This window comes from Catharus ustulatus, chromosome 2 (genome assembly GCF_009819885.2).
Source record: "Catharus ustulatus isolate bCatUst1 chromosome 2, bCatUst1.pri.v2, whole genome shotgun sequence".
In the NCBI taxonomy this organism is placed as follows: domain Eukaryota; kingdom Metazoa; phylum Chordata; class Aves; order Passeriformes; family Turdidae; genus Catharus; species Catharus ustulatus.
The window spans coordinates 82,532,876-82,552,855 of record NC_046222.1 but is presented as its reverse complement, the minus strand read 5'-3'; the positions used below and the strand labels follow the sequence as shown (position 1 = coordinate 82,552,855).

The following is a 19,980-nucleotide window of genomic DNA, read 5'->3' as shown; positions in this document are numbered from 1 at the left end:
GAGTGGGAAGGAGTTGTTGCTCAAAATCTAGTTGCAAGTCAGTAACTTGTGGTGTACATCAGGTGTTAACATTAGGTCCAAAACTATCTGACATCTTCATAAATTATCTGTATGAAACACAGAGCTGCCTCAGCAAGTTTACTGATGATTACAGAATCACAGATCCATTAAGATGGAAGAGACCTTCGAGGTCATTAGTCCAGCCTACAACCTAACACCACCTTGTCAACTAGACCATGACATCAAGTGCCACATCCAGGCTTTCCTTAAAGACCACCAGGGATGGTGACACCTAACTGAGAGGAGTAGCTGATCAGTGACTGATAACACTCCACAGACCTGTGCTGCCATCCAGAGGGACCTCAACAGGCTGGAGAAATGGGCTGACAGGAACCTCAGGAAGTTCAAAACAGGGAAAAGCAAAGTCCTGCACCTGGGAAGAAACAACCCCAGGCATCAGCATGGGCTGGGAGCCACCCCAGCTTGGAGTCCTGGTGGACACCAAGTTGAGCACAAGCCAGCAATGTGCCCTTGTGGCAAAGAAGACTAATGATATGATGCATTAGAAAGAGTATTTACCAAAGGCTGAGGGAGGTGATCTTTCCCCTCTACTCAGAAGTGAGGCCACCCCTGGAGTCCTGCACTCCAGTCCAAGATGTTCATGAACACACTGGAGAGACTGCAGTGAAAGGTCACAAGGGTGATGGAGGGACTCTAGTTACCTTTCCTATGAGAAAAGGCTGAGAGAGGTGTTAAGGCTGAGAGGACTATTCAGCCTGGAGGAGGCTCAGAGGGGTCTCATTAGTGTGTATACTAATGAAAAGAGGACAGAGCCAGGTTCTGCTCTGCAGTGCCCAGTGACAGGACCAGAAGCAATGGGCACATGCTGAAACACAGCAGGTTCCATCTGAACACCAGAAAACTCTTCTTCATTGTGGGGGTGACTGAGCACTAGCACAGGTTGCCCAAAAAGGCTGAGGAGTCTCCATCCTTGGGGATACTCAGAAGTTGCCTGGACATGACACTTAAGCAGCAGGGGTTGAACCAGCTGACCTCCAGAGGTATCTTGCAACCTCAGCCCTCCCGGATTTGAGAGACTGCAGAGAAATAACTGCATGGCAGGGAACCGTTCTGCCACAGAGATTAACAATTCTTTGGTTACTTCAGATACATGTCCTGCATTTCTGTTTTCCTAGGTTTCTTGCAGTTTCTGCTACTTGCCAATTTCAGTGATGCACCACGTCCTGAAATTAATTAGCTCCTTTATTTTGTATCACCAACGTCTCCTAAACGCCGTGCTTTTGGTTTGGTTTTCGTTTTCTAATAGAAGAACATGCAACATCTGGGAAGGAGCGCTGGCAGCAAGCATTTCTGACACCTGACTTGCCCCTGACTCACGACGGATTTTTCTGTCCAAAAAAGCCGGGTGGGCAGCTCGCTTGGCGCGCACCGAGGAGATGTTTTCCAGCAGCACGGGGCACACACAGCGCGGAGCTGCGGGGAGCGGGGCAGAGCATCCCGGCCAGCCCCAGCGGAGCGGCTCCCGGCGCTGCCCGCAGCTCCGCCGGCTCCGCGGGAGGCCGGGCCGGCAGGAGGCGTCCTGCGGCGGCTGGCAGCAGGAGGAGGAGGAAGAGGAGGAGGAGGAGGGCCGAAGCGGGGGTGCCGGCTCTCCCGGAAACAGCGCCGGCCGGCGGCAGAGCGGCGGCGGCTGCCAGCGCTGGCGAGTCGCTCGTGGTCCTGCGCCCTCGCCGCACGCCCGGCGGCATGGAGCCGGTGCCCCGCGAGGAGAAGCCTAACCCGCTGCAGGATGCCAGCCTCTGCTCCCGGCTCTTTTTCTGGTGAGTGTTTTGGGAGGGCAGGGGGAAGGGCAGCGCCGGAGATGCGGCGCCGGAGTGCCCGCCGGCTTCACCTCGCCCGGCCGCTCAGCAATGCCGAGCCCCGGCTACGGGTGCCCGCCTCGCACTTGAGCACGGCTCCCGGCGCGTCCGGGCGGCGGGAGGAAGGGAGGGAGCGAGCGGGGAAGGGAAGCCGGGGCCGGCGGTGACCGTGCAGCCGCGGCTCGGGCACGACATGCCGCCCGCCCCCGCGGGCCCGGCTGTCAGCGCTGCCGGCCGGGGCAGCCCCGGCTCGCAGGTGGGGTGAGGTCTCCTGAGGTGAACCCGGCCGCCCGCGATAATCCCCGGCTGCGGGCTGGGGCCGGCGCAGCGGGGGCCTGCCTATCTCGGGCACGGCAGCGCTCAGCTGGGCGGGCGGCGCCGAGCGCGGCTCCGTCGCCCCCTCCGAGCACGTGTTCGGTTCCCTCGGGAGCTGCGGGAGGGCGGGAGCGCCTTCTGCTTCCTGGCGCGGCTACTCCTGCCCGCCGGGTACCCTGCCGAGCTCCCAGGCACTGCTCTGCTTCCCCGTTTGAATAACGGGTCGCGGGCAGGGATTGCTCATCCCTTGGGTGTGAGGCTTTCCCCTGCAGCAGTGCGGTGGTTTCTGACCCGCGTGGCTGATGGCTGGGCAGCATCCTGGCTGCTCTCACCCACGCATCGGCTGCCTCCGCTCCGGAGGGGCTCGGCGTGGCACGGAGCGAAGGCTGGCGGTGTTGCCGCAAACTTCACGGGGCCACGTGGCTACCGGAGTTAATGCTGGGTCTCCTATTAGTGGGGACCTCGGCGTGGGTGTGTATCCGTGCTCAGGGAGGTGAGGAATTGCAGCCCAACATTTTAGTTGTTTTGAAATGTAGTAGGAAAACATGCGCATAGTAAAACGGGAGAGCACCAAGCTTGTTTGTCGTAGCAGAAAGAGCACTTAGAGAGAGAGCCCTTGTCCTGCTTCACCTGCCACAGCCTGAACCAGGGTGCGCATGTTGTGCGGTGGAGGAGGGGGAAGGAAGCGAGGGCGTGGCAGGTGAAGCTCTTTTTTTGGAAGCCTCTGAAATACGTAAAAAACTCTTTGATTCTATAAGCAGCTCTGAGCAGGTGTAAAAGTCGCCTTTGGAAGGTAGGGGGATTTAAAGAAACCTGACAAATCTTAACTAAATGTATTTTTCATTCAGGGATATGTCCTCAGAAGTACTATCTGCAAAAAGAAAGAAAATAGATAAGTAATAATAAAATAGGCAGCTTGTATGCTTGTGCAGAACTCCCTGTGTTCAGCATTTTGGCTTTTACTCTGACACCAGGGATGCCCATGTTAACTTTGTTGTGAAATCCATGCAGAATGGGATGAACCTAACTTGGCCATGTAGCATTCCAGGACTGCTTCTGGTCTGTTCCCTTTCTCTTGCTGGGACCTTGTGGTGTTACTGGTAGCTCTGCCAAAACCAATGCAGCTAGATGTGAAAAAGAAGCATACAGTGCTTGTAGCCAGCTTTCTGACTGCTCGTATCATTCTTTTTTTAGGCCTTCTGTATCACTTTGCATGTGTTGCAGAGAAGTGTTCAACAGCAACAGTGAAATACCTTAAATTTCCCTAGTTTTAGGCAAGCACCTGAAAGGCTCCTTTTACCCCAGATGTGTTTTTAGGTTCTTACTTTGCAAAGGGAAAAACAGGTGGAAGGCTGTGCCTGAGAGATGACAGGTCTGCTGAAAGTCCAGAGTTCAATTGGGACTTGAGACTTCACAGTCAGATGCTGGTGTATAGCCATAAGGCTCCTGCTTTGGAAAAGGATTTAGTGGAGCATGTAAAGCTTTAGAATGTCCTTTTCTCAGGCTTTTATAGCAGTGTAATTCACAGCAGTGAAAATAGCCTTCTAAAATCTTGTTTCTTACCTGTGGTACATGTGATCGTGAGTAGCATCTGTGTACTAGCCAACAAGCATTAGCATTTTCTGGATGAAATTTCAGCTGAAATTATACCTTCAATGGGTAAAATTGAATAAGCAGGGGCTGCCAGTTTTCTGCAAGTTAATACTGTTTTGTGTAGCATTCAGGAAGTGTTAAAATGCCCTCCCATTTAGCTATAAAGCTGGCTTTAAGGCTAACTCTTAAGAATTACAGTAATTTCATGAATACAAGCCCCACCGTTTTGACCAAAATTTTGCTCCCATACCGGAAATGCGGCTTATACTCAGGAACGGCCAATATGTGAATAATTTTCTGACATTTTCAACCCTGGGAGTGCAAACCAAGTCAGTGCAAACTGCAAAGTTGAGCTCCTGCCAGTAAAACCCTGCATTTATGCGGTTGTTACAAATTGGTTACTGTGTTGCACAGCAGGTGGAGCTGCTCCGTGCAGGCAGCACAGGGGGTGGGGAAGGCGGGGCAGCTCCCTCCTGCTGGCCCCGCAGTTCGGCGGAGGCAGGAGCTCTCTCTGCTTGGCCCTGCGGCTCGGGGGGCTCCCGTCCCCGCGTGCCGCCGCTGCAGGAGCAGGCAGGCTACATCCCTGCCTCCCATGGCCGCCGCAGGTGCCGGTGGGCTCTGTGCCCCCCCTGCCGCCGTGGGGCAGCGCCGGGCCGGGGTGACCGAGCCCAGTGGTGGCGGCGGCCGGCCCCGAGCGGCCCCGCCGAGCGGTAGCACCGAGCTGGGCCACCCACCCCTGTCGGCAGCCCCGAGCCCTCATGGCCCGAGCCGAGCCAGTAAACCCCGCCCTGCCGCGGTTCTGTTACTATTTGGCAACTTTGTTGCACGCGGGTCCTTGCTGCGAATGACAGACTGGCTTATACTTAGGTGTGGCTTATTTATGGACAAAAAACAAAATGTTTGCCAACACCCGGCGATGCGGCTTATACTCAGTGCGGCTTGTATTCGTGAATTTACTGTACTCTCCCTTTCTACAATGAGTGTAGCATCTCCCAGGAGTGTGAGTACTGCTTCATTTTAGCTGCTGTTTCACACAGGACATTCTGAGATGTTTTCATCTGGAGAGCTGGGAAAGCAGTGCTTGGGGAAGGCCATCCTGTGAGTAGTAGCAGCCACCACCGTGTGGTTGTGTGCCCCTGACCTGCTCTCCACATTCCAGGTGTTGGCTGCTTGTTATCAACAAGGGGTAAAAAGTATCAGTGAGGCATGGCAAGCAGCTGGGCAAATGTTCTTCTTATTTTAATTTTGTTTATATTTTTCTCCAAAAGTACCATTTTGCCATTGTAAGGAACCATACTCCCATTTGGTGCCAGTGTTATAGAATAAAAGCTTACATTATTGCCTGGTGCAAACAGGATTAAACTCATGGGAGGAAAGAAGTCATGTTTTCATTGAGTTATAAAACTCAGGTAATGAGTGTGTAGGCTGAAGACACATTCTTCTCCCACTGTTCACAGCTTGTCTTCCTGCATTTGGGTTGTGACTTTGGCAAGTATGAGCTTGATTAGCATTAAACACTCCAACAGTACATTCATGGGAAAGAGGAGCATCTGGATTGTGTGTTCATATTGTTACTTTTATAATGTGTCCCTTGTGCAATGTTACAAGAATGAAAACTATTTATGACAGAAGTGTGAAGATCAGGGCAGTTGCAAAATATTCCTGTGTTCCATGTCTTTCACTGAATTATCTATATTAACAGAGGTTTATCAAAGCCCAAATTGCCCTTCTGGATGTTTCAAATATTATTGTAACTCCTGAATTTCAAGAGTCACAATTTCCATGCCCACTGAACTTTTTAAAGCCCTGGCTGGTATTCCAGTTATAGTTTGGAGTGCTTGTATTTCTGATTTACTTCATCTATGTTGTTAGGTTGTTGGTTTTTTTATTGCTGGCTCAGTTTGCTGGTGAGAATGAGCACTCTGAAGGATGGATAGGAGGGTTTGCTTTTTTTTTTAAGATTTGTCCAAGGAAGAGAGAATTCAGTCGTGCTTTCATGATTAAACAACTATTCAGTTGTAGGAAGTTTAGGAATTGAAAAAACCGTATAGCCCCCCAAGCAGTTGAGAATAGCACTTTTTGCATATTTTTTTCTGATGTGGGTGGTGGGGATTATTAAATTAATAACTTTGGAGAGCAAGAATATTTCTCATTTCTGGCTATTAACCTGTCTTTGAGCTTGCATCTGCATTAAGTAGGAAGTGTATCTTTATTTGGTCAGAGCGCTTGTTCCCTTGAGTTACTAAAGGTATTTTTTCTATATAGCAGTTGAATTTTTATGCATTCTGCTATTTGGACATCAAATCCACTTTACTGGAAAGTTGCACAATATAGTCTATGATTAAATTTTTGAAAGACTAGGTAACTTTTATGCTGTTAACAATATGAGAAGGAGGGCAAGCTGGCACACCCTGGAAAGTGTATACAATGTTTTTGTGCAGAGAAGTAAAAGAAGTTTAAGTTCTTCTAGATTTCATACAAATTCACAACTTCATTTTACTAATAATAGTAATTACAGTAATTTCACGACCATAGGGTGCACTGGACTATAAGGCGCACTTTTTTTTTGCCGCGAAGATCCGCGCCGCGCGCAACAAAGTAACAAATTAGTAATGGAATCCCGCAATCGTGGAGTTTACTGGCAGGTGCCTAATTTGCAAACATTTTTCACAGATTGGTGTAGCCTTTAAATGCAGCCCAAAGTGCCCTCCCTGTGCGCAGGGCCCGGCACTCCGGCCCGCCTCCGGCTGGCAAGGTGAGGCTTGGGGCGGCTGTGGCTTGCGGCTGCCGCGATTCAGGGCGGCCACGGCTCACACCTTGGGGTTCCTGTGGTTCGGGGCGGCTTGGGGCCGCCCGTGGCTCAGGACCATCCGCGGCTTGGGGCGGCGCAGCGCTCCCCGCTCCCTCTCTCCCTGTGCGGCTGCTGCTGGCCGGGGGCTGCCTGGTCCCACCCACTCCACGCGGCTCCTGCTGGCCGTGGCCACCCGCTCCTGCCCCCCTCGCGGCTCGGCTCACGGCTTGCACTTCTGGATTGGCAAATTTCCCAACTTTGTACATTATATAAGGTACACCGGATTATAAAATGCACTTCCAGGTTCGGACCAAAATTTTAGTCAAAAGGGTGTGCCTTATAGTCGTGAAATTACTGTACTTACATGTCACAGACTCACTGTGACTGTGGGAAGTCTTTGGGTTTTTTGGAGCACTGAACGCTGTTATCATCCTCAGGCTAGATGCCTTTTCACATCATGACTTGATATGCAGCAATTGCCATTACAGTAACAGCACGAAAATGTGATCTGAAATCTTGCAGCAAGGCGTCTAAAGAGTTATTACTCCAAGGAATAAGTTAATGATTGGTTTATTAATCTGTTAGTATCTGTCAGCATTGGTTTTGACTTACTAAGTGCATGCTTTGGGGACAAAACCGCTAAGTCTTCTTTGTGGATCTGATGTGAAGTGCAGTGGGGGAGAAGAGTGAAGAACAACCTTCATTTTTTGGTTTAAGTGTGAATTGAATGGGGTAAGCATAGACATGCAAGTCCCAGGATTTTGAGTGAGGACTGTACAGTGTGTAGCTGATGGCTGACCAAATGTAGTCATGTCACAGATTTCTCTTGTAGCAGTGTAAATAGCTACACCTTTACTTCTTCCTCCTCTATCATCCTGTGGCTTAGAATTGGAAAGGCCACTGAATGATTTCACTGGATTTCTCAGGCAGCCTAAGCATTGCCTGGTTGTCTGTCTTCAAGTGTTTCTTGCCTTGCATTGGAAGAAGTTATGGAAAAAATTAATTGTTGTTCTTGGACATTTCAACTGGGCTCCAGCAGTGCTACCAATAAAATTGGTTTGTGTTCTTTACTGTGTCAGTGAACAGATTTGACTGTGAGGATTTCACATTTGATTAACATGAAAATATCAGGCTTTGTGACTTGCCTGGGATCTTGCCTGATATGTTTAGTGATTCCCATGCTCAGTGCCTGAAATTGCTCATGATAATGCCACTTTATAAAAATCTCTGATTTTTATAACTGATTTATTGGTGCAGGACAATTGTGGTACTATAAGAAACTCTGAAGAAATATGCAAGCATTTTCAGTACCCATTTTCTGGGTACTGAAAACACATTTTTTGCGCCCAGAGAGTGAAATCACACTTGCTTTTCTTTTTCTCCTGAATGATGAAAGATTGAGGATCATACATATAACTTTTTTTGAAAGATAATGCCTTGTTTGTTCATTTATCAGATATTTAATATGCTGCTGTCAAATTTGAATAGTTTGTTCTTTTGAGTTACTGGATTAATTTTTAAGTTTTGCGTGTTTATTTGCAAGATGTCTGTATTATGCAAAAGAAAATACTTGAAAATTATTGTTTGTGAGCTAGTAAAGCTAAAATATGTGGATAAAGAGTGCTAAATAGATTATATGGATTGCAACAAGTGTGTATAAACTGTTCAAGTGTTAGCATTTGCTATCTACTGTCAATATCTGTGCTTAGATATGCTGGTAGATGAACTGTTAAAGAGTACGATGAAACACAGACTACTTGCTTTTGGAATGCTTATGTAAAGCCTGATGTATCATTTATGAGAGAAAATGTCTTCTAATTCCTGCAAAACTTCAAAATTAAGATTATGTCATGATGTTGTTTTTGTCTTCTTTTCCAAAAAAAATTTCGCTATCCTGCTTCTAGAAAACTAGGCCATATGTAGAGTGGAGGAGGGAGATAACCCAATTAGATTTTGGGAGTGGAAGGTTGAAAAGGCCAGTCATCTTTTTTATTTGTTTTGTATCCCTGGCACTGTACCACTTGTAATAACAGTGGGAACTCACAGGGCATTTTTATTCTCCGTATTACCATTGCTTGTCAGAAAGGATGTTAATACAGAAATTCCCACCATTCCCACCTTCTTTATTGAGTAACTTCTGAAGTTTTTTATAAGTCACAATCTTCACACCTTTACATTAAATCTTTGGTATTTTTCTTGGCCTGTGGTTGCTGGGTTTGAAATTTATATTTTAATGATAGTCTTTGAAATGCCACAGGTAGAGGTGATGCCACTCCTCTCTTCCCTGCAGAAAATGTTAGTTTGCAGTATGCTTCCCCCTTCTTCTTGCCACGTCTGTGCTTCTTCTGGCTGTCTGAAATACCAGCAAGTATGCTAGATTAATAAGGTAATTTTGTACCTCGCTGAAGAACAGCGTGAAGACAGCCTGCAAATAAATGTAGTCGAGTCCAGTTGTGTTACTGTCAGCACCAGAAAGTGGGTGTTCAGCAGCTTAGCTGCTCACACTGTCCTGTGAAAAAGCAGCAGCTTGGAAGATGAGATGGGGCTGGGTATCAAAGGTTAATACAGTTTGTATTGAAACTGGAAGCCTGAAGGGCGTTTTTGAGTTAATATGGCTTTGAAGTAATTTCATTGTATTCCTATTTTTTACTTCTGTAAGCAATGAGAAAAGCTGCTCTTTAAGCCCCGTTAAGCTGGGGAGGGAAGTTGCAATCAAAATACCAGTTGAAAAGCATCTGAAGAAATACCAGACTTACTCTGTTTACGTTATTACTTATAGACGACTGCCTTCGTAAGGGGAAGTGGAAGAAGGCAGCTTACTAATGAGAATGGATGAACATGTGAAGTGCAGAGGTTTTTTTAAAAAAAAGTAAACCAAGTGATGACTACAAACTGTTGCTAGGGTATTTATGAATTCTTGCAAAATAACGCCGGAGACTCTCAGAGTGTGTGTCCTCCTTTCTGTACATCCCATGCCAGCAGTGATCCTCTGGACTGGGAGGGAGCACACAGCAGTGCTGAATTGCACTGAGACTGCTGATGCGAGCCAGGCAGAATAAGTAACGTGCATGATTATCCAAATGGTCTGTGAGGAAACCCCACTCATTTTATAAAAAAAGCCATCTCCAAAGTAGGTGATTAAAGAGAATGAAATATGTGTTACTTTGCAGCTTAGTTGTTGAAGTAGTGCTTCCAAGCTGCTCAAGGGAGACAAAATCTTAGTGTTGTGGAAGAATTTGAGTAAACAAAGACTCTCCTGTGCAACTGTTGAAAAATAACTGGACACTGAGTGAAAACAGGTGATGTTTGTAATGTAGTGCACAAATAAGCTTAAGAGGAATGGGGAAAATGCAGTTTGTAAACCACTTCTTTAAGGAATTAGTTGATGAGGGTGTACTGGATGTGACTTTGACTGGGTGCTGTAAAGTTATCCAGAAATTAAACTTCTGCTTATTATTATGAATAAAGAAAATATTTTCTTAACCAGGCAAGCAGACTGTGTGGTCTGATTTTTCTGACTTGTCCTGTGATAAAGCAGAAACTCTTGTGAAACTGGTGACACCACTTGTGCAGAGGAGGGTACTGTATGTAACATGCAAGTGGCTGACTGGGGGTGATGGTTGTGGTGTAGGCAATTGAGAATTGTGAGTGCACCCAGGACCCTTACAGACACATCCTCTGATCTTAGGACGTTTTTTATTAGTGTCAACTCTGCAATGTAATTGCAAACTCTTCTTGTCTGATGTTTTTTGACAGACTTTTATCAGTTCATGAGGAACTTGGATGCTTGGGTTTCTAGAAAGCTCTGCAAGCCTGCTCTGCAGTGTGAGAACGATACTTGTTTGGCTATTTGCAAGCAGGACATCATATAAATCCAGAGGTACAGCAGGTCCCATCCCTGGGTTAATGAACCATTTGAGCTGGACACTGCTATTAGTTTCATATACCTATCGGTAATGTATTTCTTCCTTGGGTAATAGGAAATTATTTTGGGGTGATAGGAGATCTAATTTACAAGCTTTCTTGTTTAGGAAATTTTCTTTCATGTATGAAGCAGAATAGCGTGACTAGCCTTAATGACACTGCCTTTTGGATAGCAGGACCTATTTATCTTTCATGCTGTCTTTGAAAAAGGGGATGAGTTCTCTTAGGAGGGTAAGAAGGTTTTTTTGTTTGTTTGTTTAGATCTTAGGGGCTTTCCAATATCTTGGTGGAGTTGCTCTCATAACAATTGCTAAAAATTGGATTTTCCTGAGTAACTGAGTAAATTGTGGTTGGTTGACTGTGTTGTAATCCTAAAGGGTGTGTAATGTCAGGGCCCAGGAGTAGGGAAATGCAGGAAGTGAATGTTTATATTGTGGTCTTTGTGTTTCTGCTGGTTCAGAAATGAATCACTTTCTTTTTTTATCAGTGCTCAAGATACTGCTGCAGAGGTGAAAAACCTTTGGGGTCAGAACAGTGATTTACTGTTTTGCAGTTGGCTGTCTCTGCTTTTTTACACCAGGTTATAGAGTGATTTTTAAATTTATTTTTGTAATCTTTATTCCAAGTTGCATCAGTGCTCTGGCAGTAACAGGGACTTATTCTGGGCATGTTTCCAGACTGATGTCTTTGATCAGCTAATCGTTTTGATAGAACAGAGGCATTCCCAGCAGAACACAAGGTACTCAGGAATCTTACAGATACTCACATTTTTATGTGTAGGTCATGCTAGGAAGAATTTGGGCTAAGCTCTTTGAAGGCCATCATGTGAACCTTGTATTCTGAAAGAGTAACTAAAATGAGGCAATGTGTAAGAAAAAAAAAATTTCAAAATTCCTAGCAAACAGGAAGGTACCTGGGAAAAGTAGACAGTTACTAAGGAGTCCTGCTTTTATTTAAGTTGAGCAGCTTCTTCTTTCTTGAACAGATAGAAGAGTCTTACCTTCCCAGCACCTTGTTCCTCTCTTTCTTCTGGTAAAATAGATTGGTGTTGAGCCCATCGTTGGGGTGAGAGGAGGGGTTTGCGTGACTGTGTATTTATTTCCTCCATTTCTTTAATTTGGGTTATTATTTTAGCTTTTTTATTAAAGAATAATGCAATTTGCACAGGTTCTGTTTTCATAACAAATGCTAATTTTTTGTGAGATGTTTTCAATACTCCTTCAAGAGATCTGTGTTAGTTATCTCTGTTCTGACAAAAGACATACCACTCTGATGAGTATTCTTCCTTTATGGCTACGTTGGGATTCAGGGATGTTCTTTGTGTGTTCTTTGCTTTATTTGTCAGCCTCTTCTAATAACCCTCTGACAGGACTGTGTTTTAACAGCCTTCAGGCAAGAGAGGGGCTTGGTTGGTGTGTTACAAGTGTGTGACTTGAGTAACAGCAGGCTGTGTGCAATAGGCTGGTCTCAGTTCTGCTGTGAGTGCAGAGAATTCCGCAGGGCATAATCTGCATGTGGAATTCAGGTGGAAGCTTTTACTTTAAGGAGTGAATAGGAGCATATGCTAAGTCTTCTGTCTGGCAGTAGACCTTCCAGCATAAAGTTCAGGATGTATCAGTGAAATGGTGATGCTCAAACTCTTCTTGCTGTACTTAGAGTTTGCAGGAGACCTCATTCTTGGGATAAAAGCCCTTCAAGGACTAAGCATAATTTTATAAGAAAAATGTTTAACCTTCTTTTTTATACATTTTTCCCCATACCTTACAGAAATGTGGACTTCTGCTGAGTCTTTGCCATGTTGTCCATTATAATAAATACGTCACAAAATTAATTACTACACTTTTCTGCTTACTCTGGATTGGTTTTCCTTGCCTTCTTTAATGTTAATGTAGAGTTCGTAGTGCAGTATATTACTCTTTTCAATGATATGGTTTTAACTGATAGAAAAAAGGGAGAAGTTGCACTAGGTCTCACTGGAACTAACAGTCTGACAGCCTTGAGACTTCTGGCAGTTTTTACCCTGCACTTTCATCTCTCATCTGCTCCTTAAATGTTTTTCAAATTCACTCACACTGTAGCTACAGTGTGGAGATGGTGGGACAAGGGATTTACTGCAAACTGTAAGAACTCAGTGGAGATGGGCATATCATCAGTAAGTTGTTTTGAGAGTTTAAGGACAGAGGATAAACTAGATGGCTTTTAGAGTCCTGTACACTTGAGAGTGTTGTCTTTCAGCTGGTTACTTTGCAGTGGACTGCACATCTGTGGTCAGCACTTGTTGCTCTTGACTGTAGTGTGGAATCAAATGCCATCAGGATTGGGCAGTTGCCTTCAGCAGAAGCATTGTTCCATTATTCTTCCTGTTGCCCGCCTGTGGTTTTTTGAAAAGTGTAAGTGGAGGAATGGTGTTCCACTGAGTAAAATTAATAGCATTGATTTCATTTTTTAGGCTGTACATTTAAGTCTGTTTCTGAAGTATCTTTTGTTTTTCTGTGTACTCTGCTGCATGCAGTTGGGGCCCTGAATCCAGTTCTGGGGTCCCCAGTACAGGAGAGACATGGATATACTGGGAAGAGTACAGCGAAGGGTCTTTGGGCAAAGAATGATTAAGGGTTTGGGGCATCTCTTCTGGGAGGAAAGGCTGAGGGAGCTGGAACTGTTCATCCTGGAGAGCAGAAGATCAGGGGAATGTCATCAATGTAGATAAATACTTGAGGGGAGGGTGCAAGGTGGGCAGAACCAGGCTCTTCTCAGTGGTGTCCAGGCGGAGGATCAGAGGCAGTGGGGCCACAGAATGAATAACAAGAGGCTCCCTCTGAACGTCAGGAGACACTTCTTTGCTGTGAGGGTGATTGAGCACTGTTGTAGGCTGCTTGGAGGGGTTATGAAGTCTCCATGGAGATCTGGACATTGTGCTGGACAGCCAGCTCTAGGTGGCCTTGCTTGAGCAGCAGGGGTTGGGCAAGCTGACCTCCAGATGTCCCTTCTACCACAACCCCAGCCCTTCTGTGATTCTGTAATAAATATCCTGTTTATGTTCCTTGTTAAGTGTCTGAACCAGTTTTGTTTTCACCACCTGGGCAGCAGTGGCCAGTGAAATCTCACAACCATTTCCACAGATGGGAGAAGAATTTATCCCTTTTATTTTCCTGAAAGGGCTGCCTCATCCTGATTCTCATGCTAGGAGAAAGATAACTTTTCCCTCTGTCTGAAAGGAGACCTGTGACTTGTTTATGGTGCATGATTCTCTTACATACATGATGTTGTAAGAGAAGGAGCCCTGGGTATTGGCCTCAGGAGTCAGCTGAAGTCTGCAGATCTTTCCCACAGCTGCTTGTTCTGGGGCTGTCTCATCCAGCAGGCAGAAGTTATTTGAATGGCTTTGAGGTTATTTGGCTCATACTTGCTTTTCACCTGTGGTCAGCTGCAAGAACTGAGGCCAAAGAAGATGTGTTTCAATGGAGCAGATTCCTGGTGTCAAACCAGGCAGTTCTGCCGCTGGTTGGAGCATTTGGTATTTGAGACCTTTTGTCAGGACCTTTTGTGGAGAAATTGTGGTAGTGATTTGGGCCCTGATCGTATTTTACCATAAAGTCCAAGCAACAAACTTGTCTGACAAGTACTTTCTGTTTCTAATTGTACCTTTATCATGCATTTAGGAGCTCACATAAACAAATCTTCAGTACTCACTCCAGGAGTTTTAAAAGGGCTGTTAGGCATCAAAGGTGCTACTCTAAGGATAGAGACTTAATTTTTTGAATGAGTCACGGAAACACTGTGCTAACATGCTAAGTAGCAAGGGAAAAACACGATATAATCCCTTTTGTTGCTTGCAGTTGTGCCATGGAGCCTGGGAAAAAGGTTTTTACAACAGCGCTATCTTTGAAGAAACTCTGTGAGCCTCCTCTTTAGGGTTCTTCTGCCTGCCCATCCACCCTCTCCAAAACTAGCCAACAATCTTCTTGTAAGCCAGTGTATACAAAGTTTAATTGGAACATGCCCGAGCAAGGAATGTGGAGCAAGTTGATGAGTATTCATAACTGCTGTTGTGGTTGGGAATAAATAAATACCCTCATTGTAAACCACCCCAGTTTTGAAATCTCACATGTAGGTCTTCCAGAAAACAATACACTTCACCTAGCACACCATTCCTTCTTCCAAGAACTGTGTTGGTGAAGTTGTGTAATAATTGTCAGAAACTAAACTGCAGTTAGGAACTTTCACAGGCAATTGAGATCAGTCAGACAGCTTGCCTTGAGTGCATGAGTACTGTTTCCAAAACAGATCCATCCCCGACTTCTTGATTTTGATGCTGTTAACCAGTTGAGAAAGCACTTGTAGGAAAAGCCTTGGAGCCAAAATCCATGTCTCCTGGAAACAAAATGTGACTAATTCAGTAGAGACACAAACTAACTGGATAACTGCAAGTTCCCTAACTCCAGTGTTCCCACTAAGCCATGCTTGTTTTGCGTGTGTTACACCCTCTTTCTCCATCTCATGGACAACTTGGTCACTTTTGTGCTTTATGCATACAACCCTTGGTCTGTGGAGCACAACTGAAACTGTTTGGACTTCCCTGATGTGTTTCAGGCTTGGAGAAGGACCTAGGTGCATAAAAATCTAGTCTAGCTGATGCTGACAATTGACCTATTAGATCTAGTAAAATACAGTGTTTTTCAACAAGTCTACAGTACTGATACTATAATTTATCTTCAAAGTGCTCTTGTAAAATACTGAGCTTTTAAGAATCTTTCCACTAAGGAAACTGAGCTGTTAGACAGTATTTTCCTTTTTTTTATATCTCCAAACATGAGAAAGGTACAGTAATAATCCATTATTTCCCATTTTTACATTTCAGTGATTGTCTTTAAATTACTGACCTTTAATACTTGTCAAGATGTCAGCTGAACAGCACCTACTTTTCTCCTCAAGTAAATGTTACCAAAAATGTCTTTTAGTGTTATCAAAAATGTCTTTTAGTGTGCATTACTATTTTTATTTACAGCTGTCAATATTTTAATAGTTGGATTAAGTTCAGGTTTTTTCCTTAATATTTAAAGGAGTGCTATTTCTCCTTGAGGGTGAGGAAACACTGAGAGAAAACAATTCCCTTAGGACCAAGAAGGGTTATGCTGGCTGTCTGGAAGTAAGGTGCTATGGGCATAAGTGATTTAGGAAGTGGGAAGTGCTTTCTCATTTGCAAGATAAAGGTTGACTTAATTCTTAGGTAAAAGTGCAGTGAAATGTGTGAGTGTTGAATGATTCAGGAGGAGGAAAGAAGGGGGTAAAAGAATTAAATTATGATGTGAAGAAATTACTCTTTTTGGTCTGCTGATCAGTTTGCTAATGATTTGTATTTGACTAGGTGGTTGAATCCCTTATTTATTATCGGCCATAAACGGAGGCTTGAAGAAGATGATATGTATAAAGTGATGCCAGAAGATTCCTCAGAGAAGCTTGGAGAGGAATTGCAGTGGTAAGGAGAAAAATTGTAGAATACTTTGGGTTGGAAGGCGCAATTGTTCTCTTTTATTGTATTAATGCTGGAGAAGGTAAAAATCTTATTTCTATTCTGAAATTAAAAGATGTTATTGTAAAGTTAAACAAGGTTAAAATGCTGAAGAACTTAGAGTAATAAGAACTAGGGGAACTTGTTTACCATATAAACTTTTTAGGTTTTTTTGAGTTACATATAATGGAACTGCATTAGAATACTTCCATTATGTCATTTATAATTAATTTGACACTTTACAGAATGCTGTAAAAGACAACTTTTCATCAACTATAGCAGTAGTAATCCTTAATAAATGTGTGAGTCTTCCAGCCTGTGGTACAATAGCTGTGGAAACTTCAAATTGCTCTGTACAGAATTGGAGAAGAAAGTTTTATGTTTTATTTATTTTTGTTTGTTTCTTTGTTTGTTTAGAGTGCAAATTGAATTAAGTGACCCTTTAAATATATGCGTGTATATAAATATATGAATGTTGAAAATCTGCCACTAACTGGTAAAGTGGGCAAGATGTCTTGGACAGCTAAAAACATGTATCTAGGAGGTGTTTTTATTTATTTTTATTTTAAGTACTTTTTCATGGACTGTGTACCAGTTTGTAGTGTTATGGACTCAGGGGGATCTATATTTTAGTAGGAAAATATCTTCAAATAATTACTGTTTATATAAATTGCCGTGAACCTTGAAACAGTGAGGATTTTTGTCTTCAAATAATCTTCTGCTAAATGTAGTTAGAGGAAAAGATGCCTCCTAGTGAAAGGTGACCTCTGTATGAAGAAAGTGTGGCCTTGCTATTTCTTGCCTTTACACTGAAGGCAGAGCAGATGGACTTTCCTGTGTTTGATTAGGATGAGAGACTCCTCACGAAGCAAAAAGAGTCCAGAAATGAAAGGTTATGACCAGGTTTGACATCATCCTGCTCTGGATAAACTAACTGTAGAATGAGGGTCGGTGATAAGCTCATAGGAATTGCTGCTTTTAATGTAGTGAAGAGCTTTGCCAAATTCCATGGTTGTGTCTTGGAGCAGTTCAGGGATTTGGCTGTAGGGGAAGATGGATGTTTTCCAATGATTGTTATAGTAAAAGCACACACTTGCATGAGTCAGGAAATGGTAGAAGAAAAAAAAAATGAGTGGTTTTTAATTCGTTAGTGTACTTGACCAAGAAGCAGACAATATAATTCATAAATAGCTGCCTACGGAAGCAGTCTTTTCTCTCGAGCCAAGAAACCCCACAGAACCTACATAGTTTCGGTTTTCAAAGCATGTAGACAATAACTGTAATTCTTGTAACTTAGAGGATAAAATAAAAAACAAAAATGTTTCTTATCTATATTCTTTGAACTTCTGTGCTTTGTTGCAAAATAATTGGCTTTCATGCCTTACACTCATTTCACCCCTCAAACTACCAAGGTCAGAGGTCTGGCAGAAAACACACAGCCTTCAGAAGAAAGCAGGAGGATCCTGACAGCAGTGTGTTTTAAGAAGTGTGCTTAAATTGTGATACTTTCTTGTTAAAATCATGCTTGCTATTACTGTCTTTGGTTTTTATGTGAACAGACTGTGTCCTACTTGTGGGCAGACAGTGGTAATGGAAAAAAGGTCTTTGCCACTCTGCTGACGAATCCTTGCATTCAGAGAGATGTGTGGAGTGTTGGGTGACAAAATCCTCATCAAAGCATGTGGTGGAAAAAAGACAGGGCCAGACAGGGTTGAGAAAGGGTTGGACATCACAACCTCTTTGGGGATGCACAGGGCGTATGAATAGATTAAGAGCCTGTGCTGCCTCAGTTTGTCCATGGTCAGGAGATGACAGGAAAATAGGCTCTTAATTAAGGTGGGTGGTGACTGTCTGAACTGAGAGGAGAAGGAATAAAGGAAGGGTTCCTCATCAGCAAATATGTCAAGGGTGATAATAGTCAACAGTAGTGAATTGTTTGTGAGTAACCAAGAGCAAATAGACCTATAATACTAAGGACCAAGTGTTTATGTGAATGACAAGACTTGATAAACTCCTTTTGTTTTGTTTGATTTTGTTAAGGTGATCAGGGCAATCTGGCTGTTAGTCTGAAAGTGTTTTATTCTAGGTAATTGCCTTGTGAATTTACTTCTGTACTCCCAACGTATTTGCACTTTGTTTGTCAGGTACTGGGATAAAGAGGTGCAAAAAGCAAAAAAGAGAGGAAAAACACCACATTTAACAAAAGCCATTATTCTGTGTTACTGGAAATCCTATTTAGTTTTTGGAGTTTTCACAATGATTGAGGTAAGTGGTGTAAAATGTCACAGGACCTACTTTTTGGCTAACAGCAACGTGAAACTTGTCCTCTTGGATTGCCTGACATATGCTGGGGACTTCAGCCTGGGCTGCTCTGAGAACCTGGTAATGTTCTCAGAAAGGTAAAAGAGCTATAGCCCTGGAGAGACTGAAAAACTGAGTCATAACTGCAGGATTATGGAAGTGGAACAGAGAGCTCTTTTCCATGCATTGCTTTTGAGACATTGCAAACCATTGACTTGCTTTGTTAGGCTTATCTGTATTTTATGTATCTGAGTGGGGTGCCCAATAGAAAGAGGTTCTTTATTGCTCTCTGTAAGTGGCTCTAAAGGACACATGGCATTTAAAAAAATTGAAGTGTAATAGATACTAATGCAATTTTTATAACATCAAAGGGTTTTTTTGGTGATTGAGAGAGTTCTCCTTGAAGTTCCAGCTAAATTTTAATGTGGAACATGTTTTTGACATTTTAGAGTGCATTAAAGACAAAATAATAAGGGATATGACTTGTGGCAATGCTTGGTTCTTGTTTTCCTGTTTACAGACTGGGTTAGTATGGTGCAATATGAAATTATTAATACTTCTCCCCCTTCCTTCTCTTTCAGGAAACCCTCAAAATAGTTCAACCACTTATTTTGGGAAAAATTATTAGGTTTTTTGAAAACTATGATGCCTCAAATGAGGCAGCTTTGAGTTTTGCGTATTACGCAGGTGCTCTGTCTGTGTGCACACTTATTCTGGCTACAATGCACCACTTATACTTCTATCATGTACAGCGGGCTGGCATGAAGCTCAGGGTGGCTATGTGCCACATGATTTATCGGAAGGTAAGCAAACCTGTTCTCAGCTGTATTTTGGATTTGACAGCTGTTCTGTTAGGGGAGTTTTAAAATGCAACTGTTTATTATGCTCGTGACTGCAATTCCATTGGAGTTACTCATTTGTAGAGACCTAAGGCATGTGGAACGTGTCAGGCCTTAGATGTGTACATGTGGCTTTGTTTCTCTGTGTGCTGAGGTGTCTGAATGACTGCTGCAGGCTGCCTAATGAAGGTGGTGAGTTAAATAGCCCTAAAATCCTGGAGGAGCTGCTTTTTTTGCCTTGGAGGAGCTGATTTTTATTGCCTTGCTGCTGTTGGAGTGGAGCCCCCCCATTGCTCTTGGAAGTGTTGTGTGAGCTGTAAGAGGTGTCAGCACGGAGCAGGAGAGGGACAGAACTCCCAGGGAATGCTGGCAGCTACTCTGTCTTGCGGTTTGATCCCAGGGGTGGACGTGGTGTTTGGATATCTCCATCTGGCACAGCACTCTCAGTCTCCTGGGAACTGCTTTGCTGCCCAGGTTTCCCCCCCACCCTTGTTGTGGTTAAAGGTGAGATTTATTTATATTTTATTCCATCAGTGCTGTAGAACTAGTAGATTGTATCCTTTGCAGATCAGAGGCTGCTCCACTTCCATGGGGCATCCATCAGGTTCCCTCGGGAGAGGCAGCAGTTCTGTGGAACTGCTGCTTCCCCCTCCAGGAAGGCAGGGATGCTTGACATCTTCACCTTTAGTATCCCTCCTGTTTGAGAAGAAAGAGGGAGAGGACCAGGTAGAGGAGACTGTTCAGAATCAAGTGGAATCCTAAGGCCAGGGATTTAGAGTCTTTTATTACCATTTACTGGTTTTACTGTGGGAGTACTGCAGCCCTCCAGTA

General features: G+C 44.0%; 1 protein-coding gene across 2 annotated transcripts in view; it reads left to right on the top strand.

The window, feature by feature from the left end:
* The first annotated feature begins 1,711 nt into the window (after positions 1 to 1,711).
* Positions 1,712 to 19,980, top strand: part of ABCC4 (ATP binding cassette subfamily C member 4) — a 143,840-nt gene continuing 125,571 nt past the window's right edge. For both annotated transcript variants that reach the window (XR_004417085.1, XM_033052429.1), the window contains exons 1-4: positions 1,712 to 1,838; positions 15,866 to 15,976; positions 18,154 to 18,274; positions 18,892 to 19,113. Coding sequence is in view for 1 of the 2 variants with exons in the window: in XM_033052429.1 (XP_032908320.1) it covers positions 1,765 to 1,838; positions 15,866 to 15,976; positions 18,154 to 18,274; positions 18,892 to 19,113 (528 nt within the window). In the remaining variant the exon portion in view is untranslated. The remainder of the gene's footprint in view (positions 1,839 to 15,865; positions 15,977 to 18,153; positions 18,275 to 18,891; positions 19,114 to 19,980) is intronic.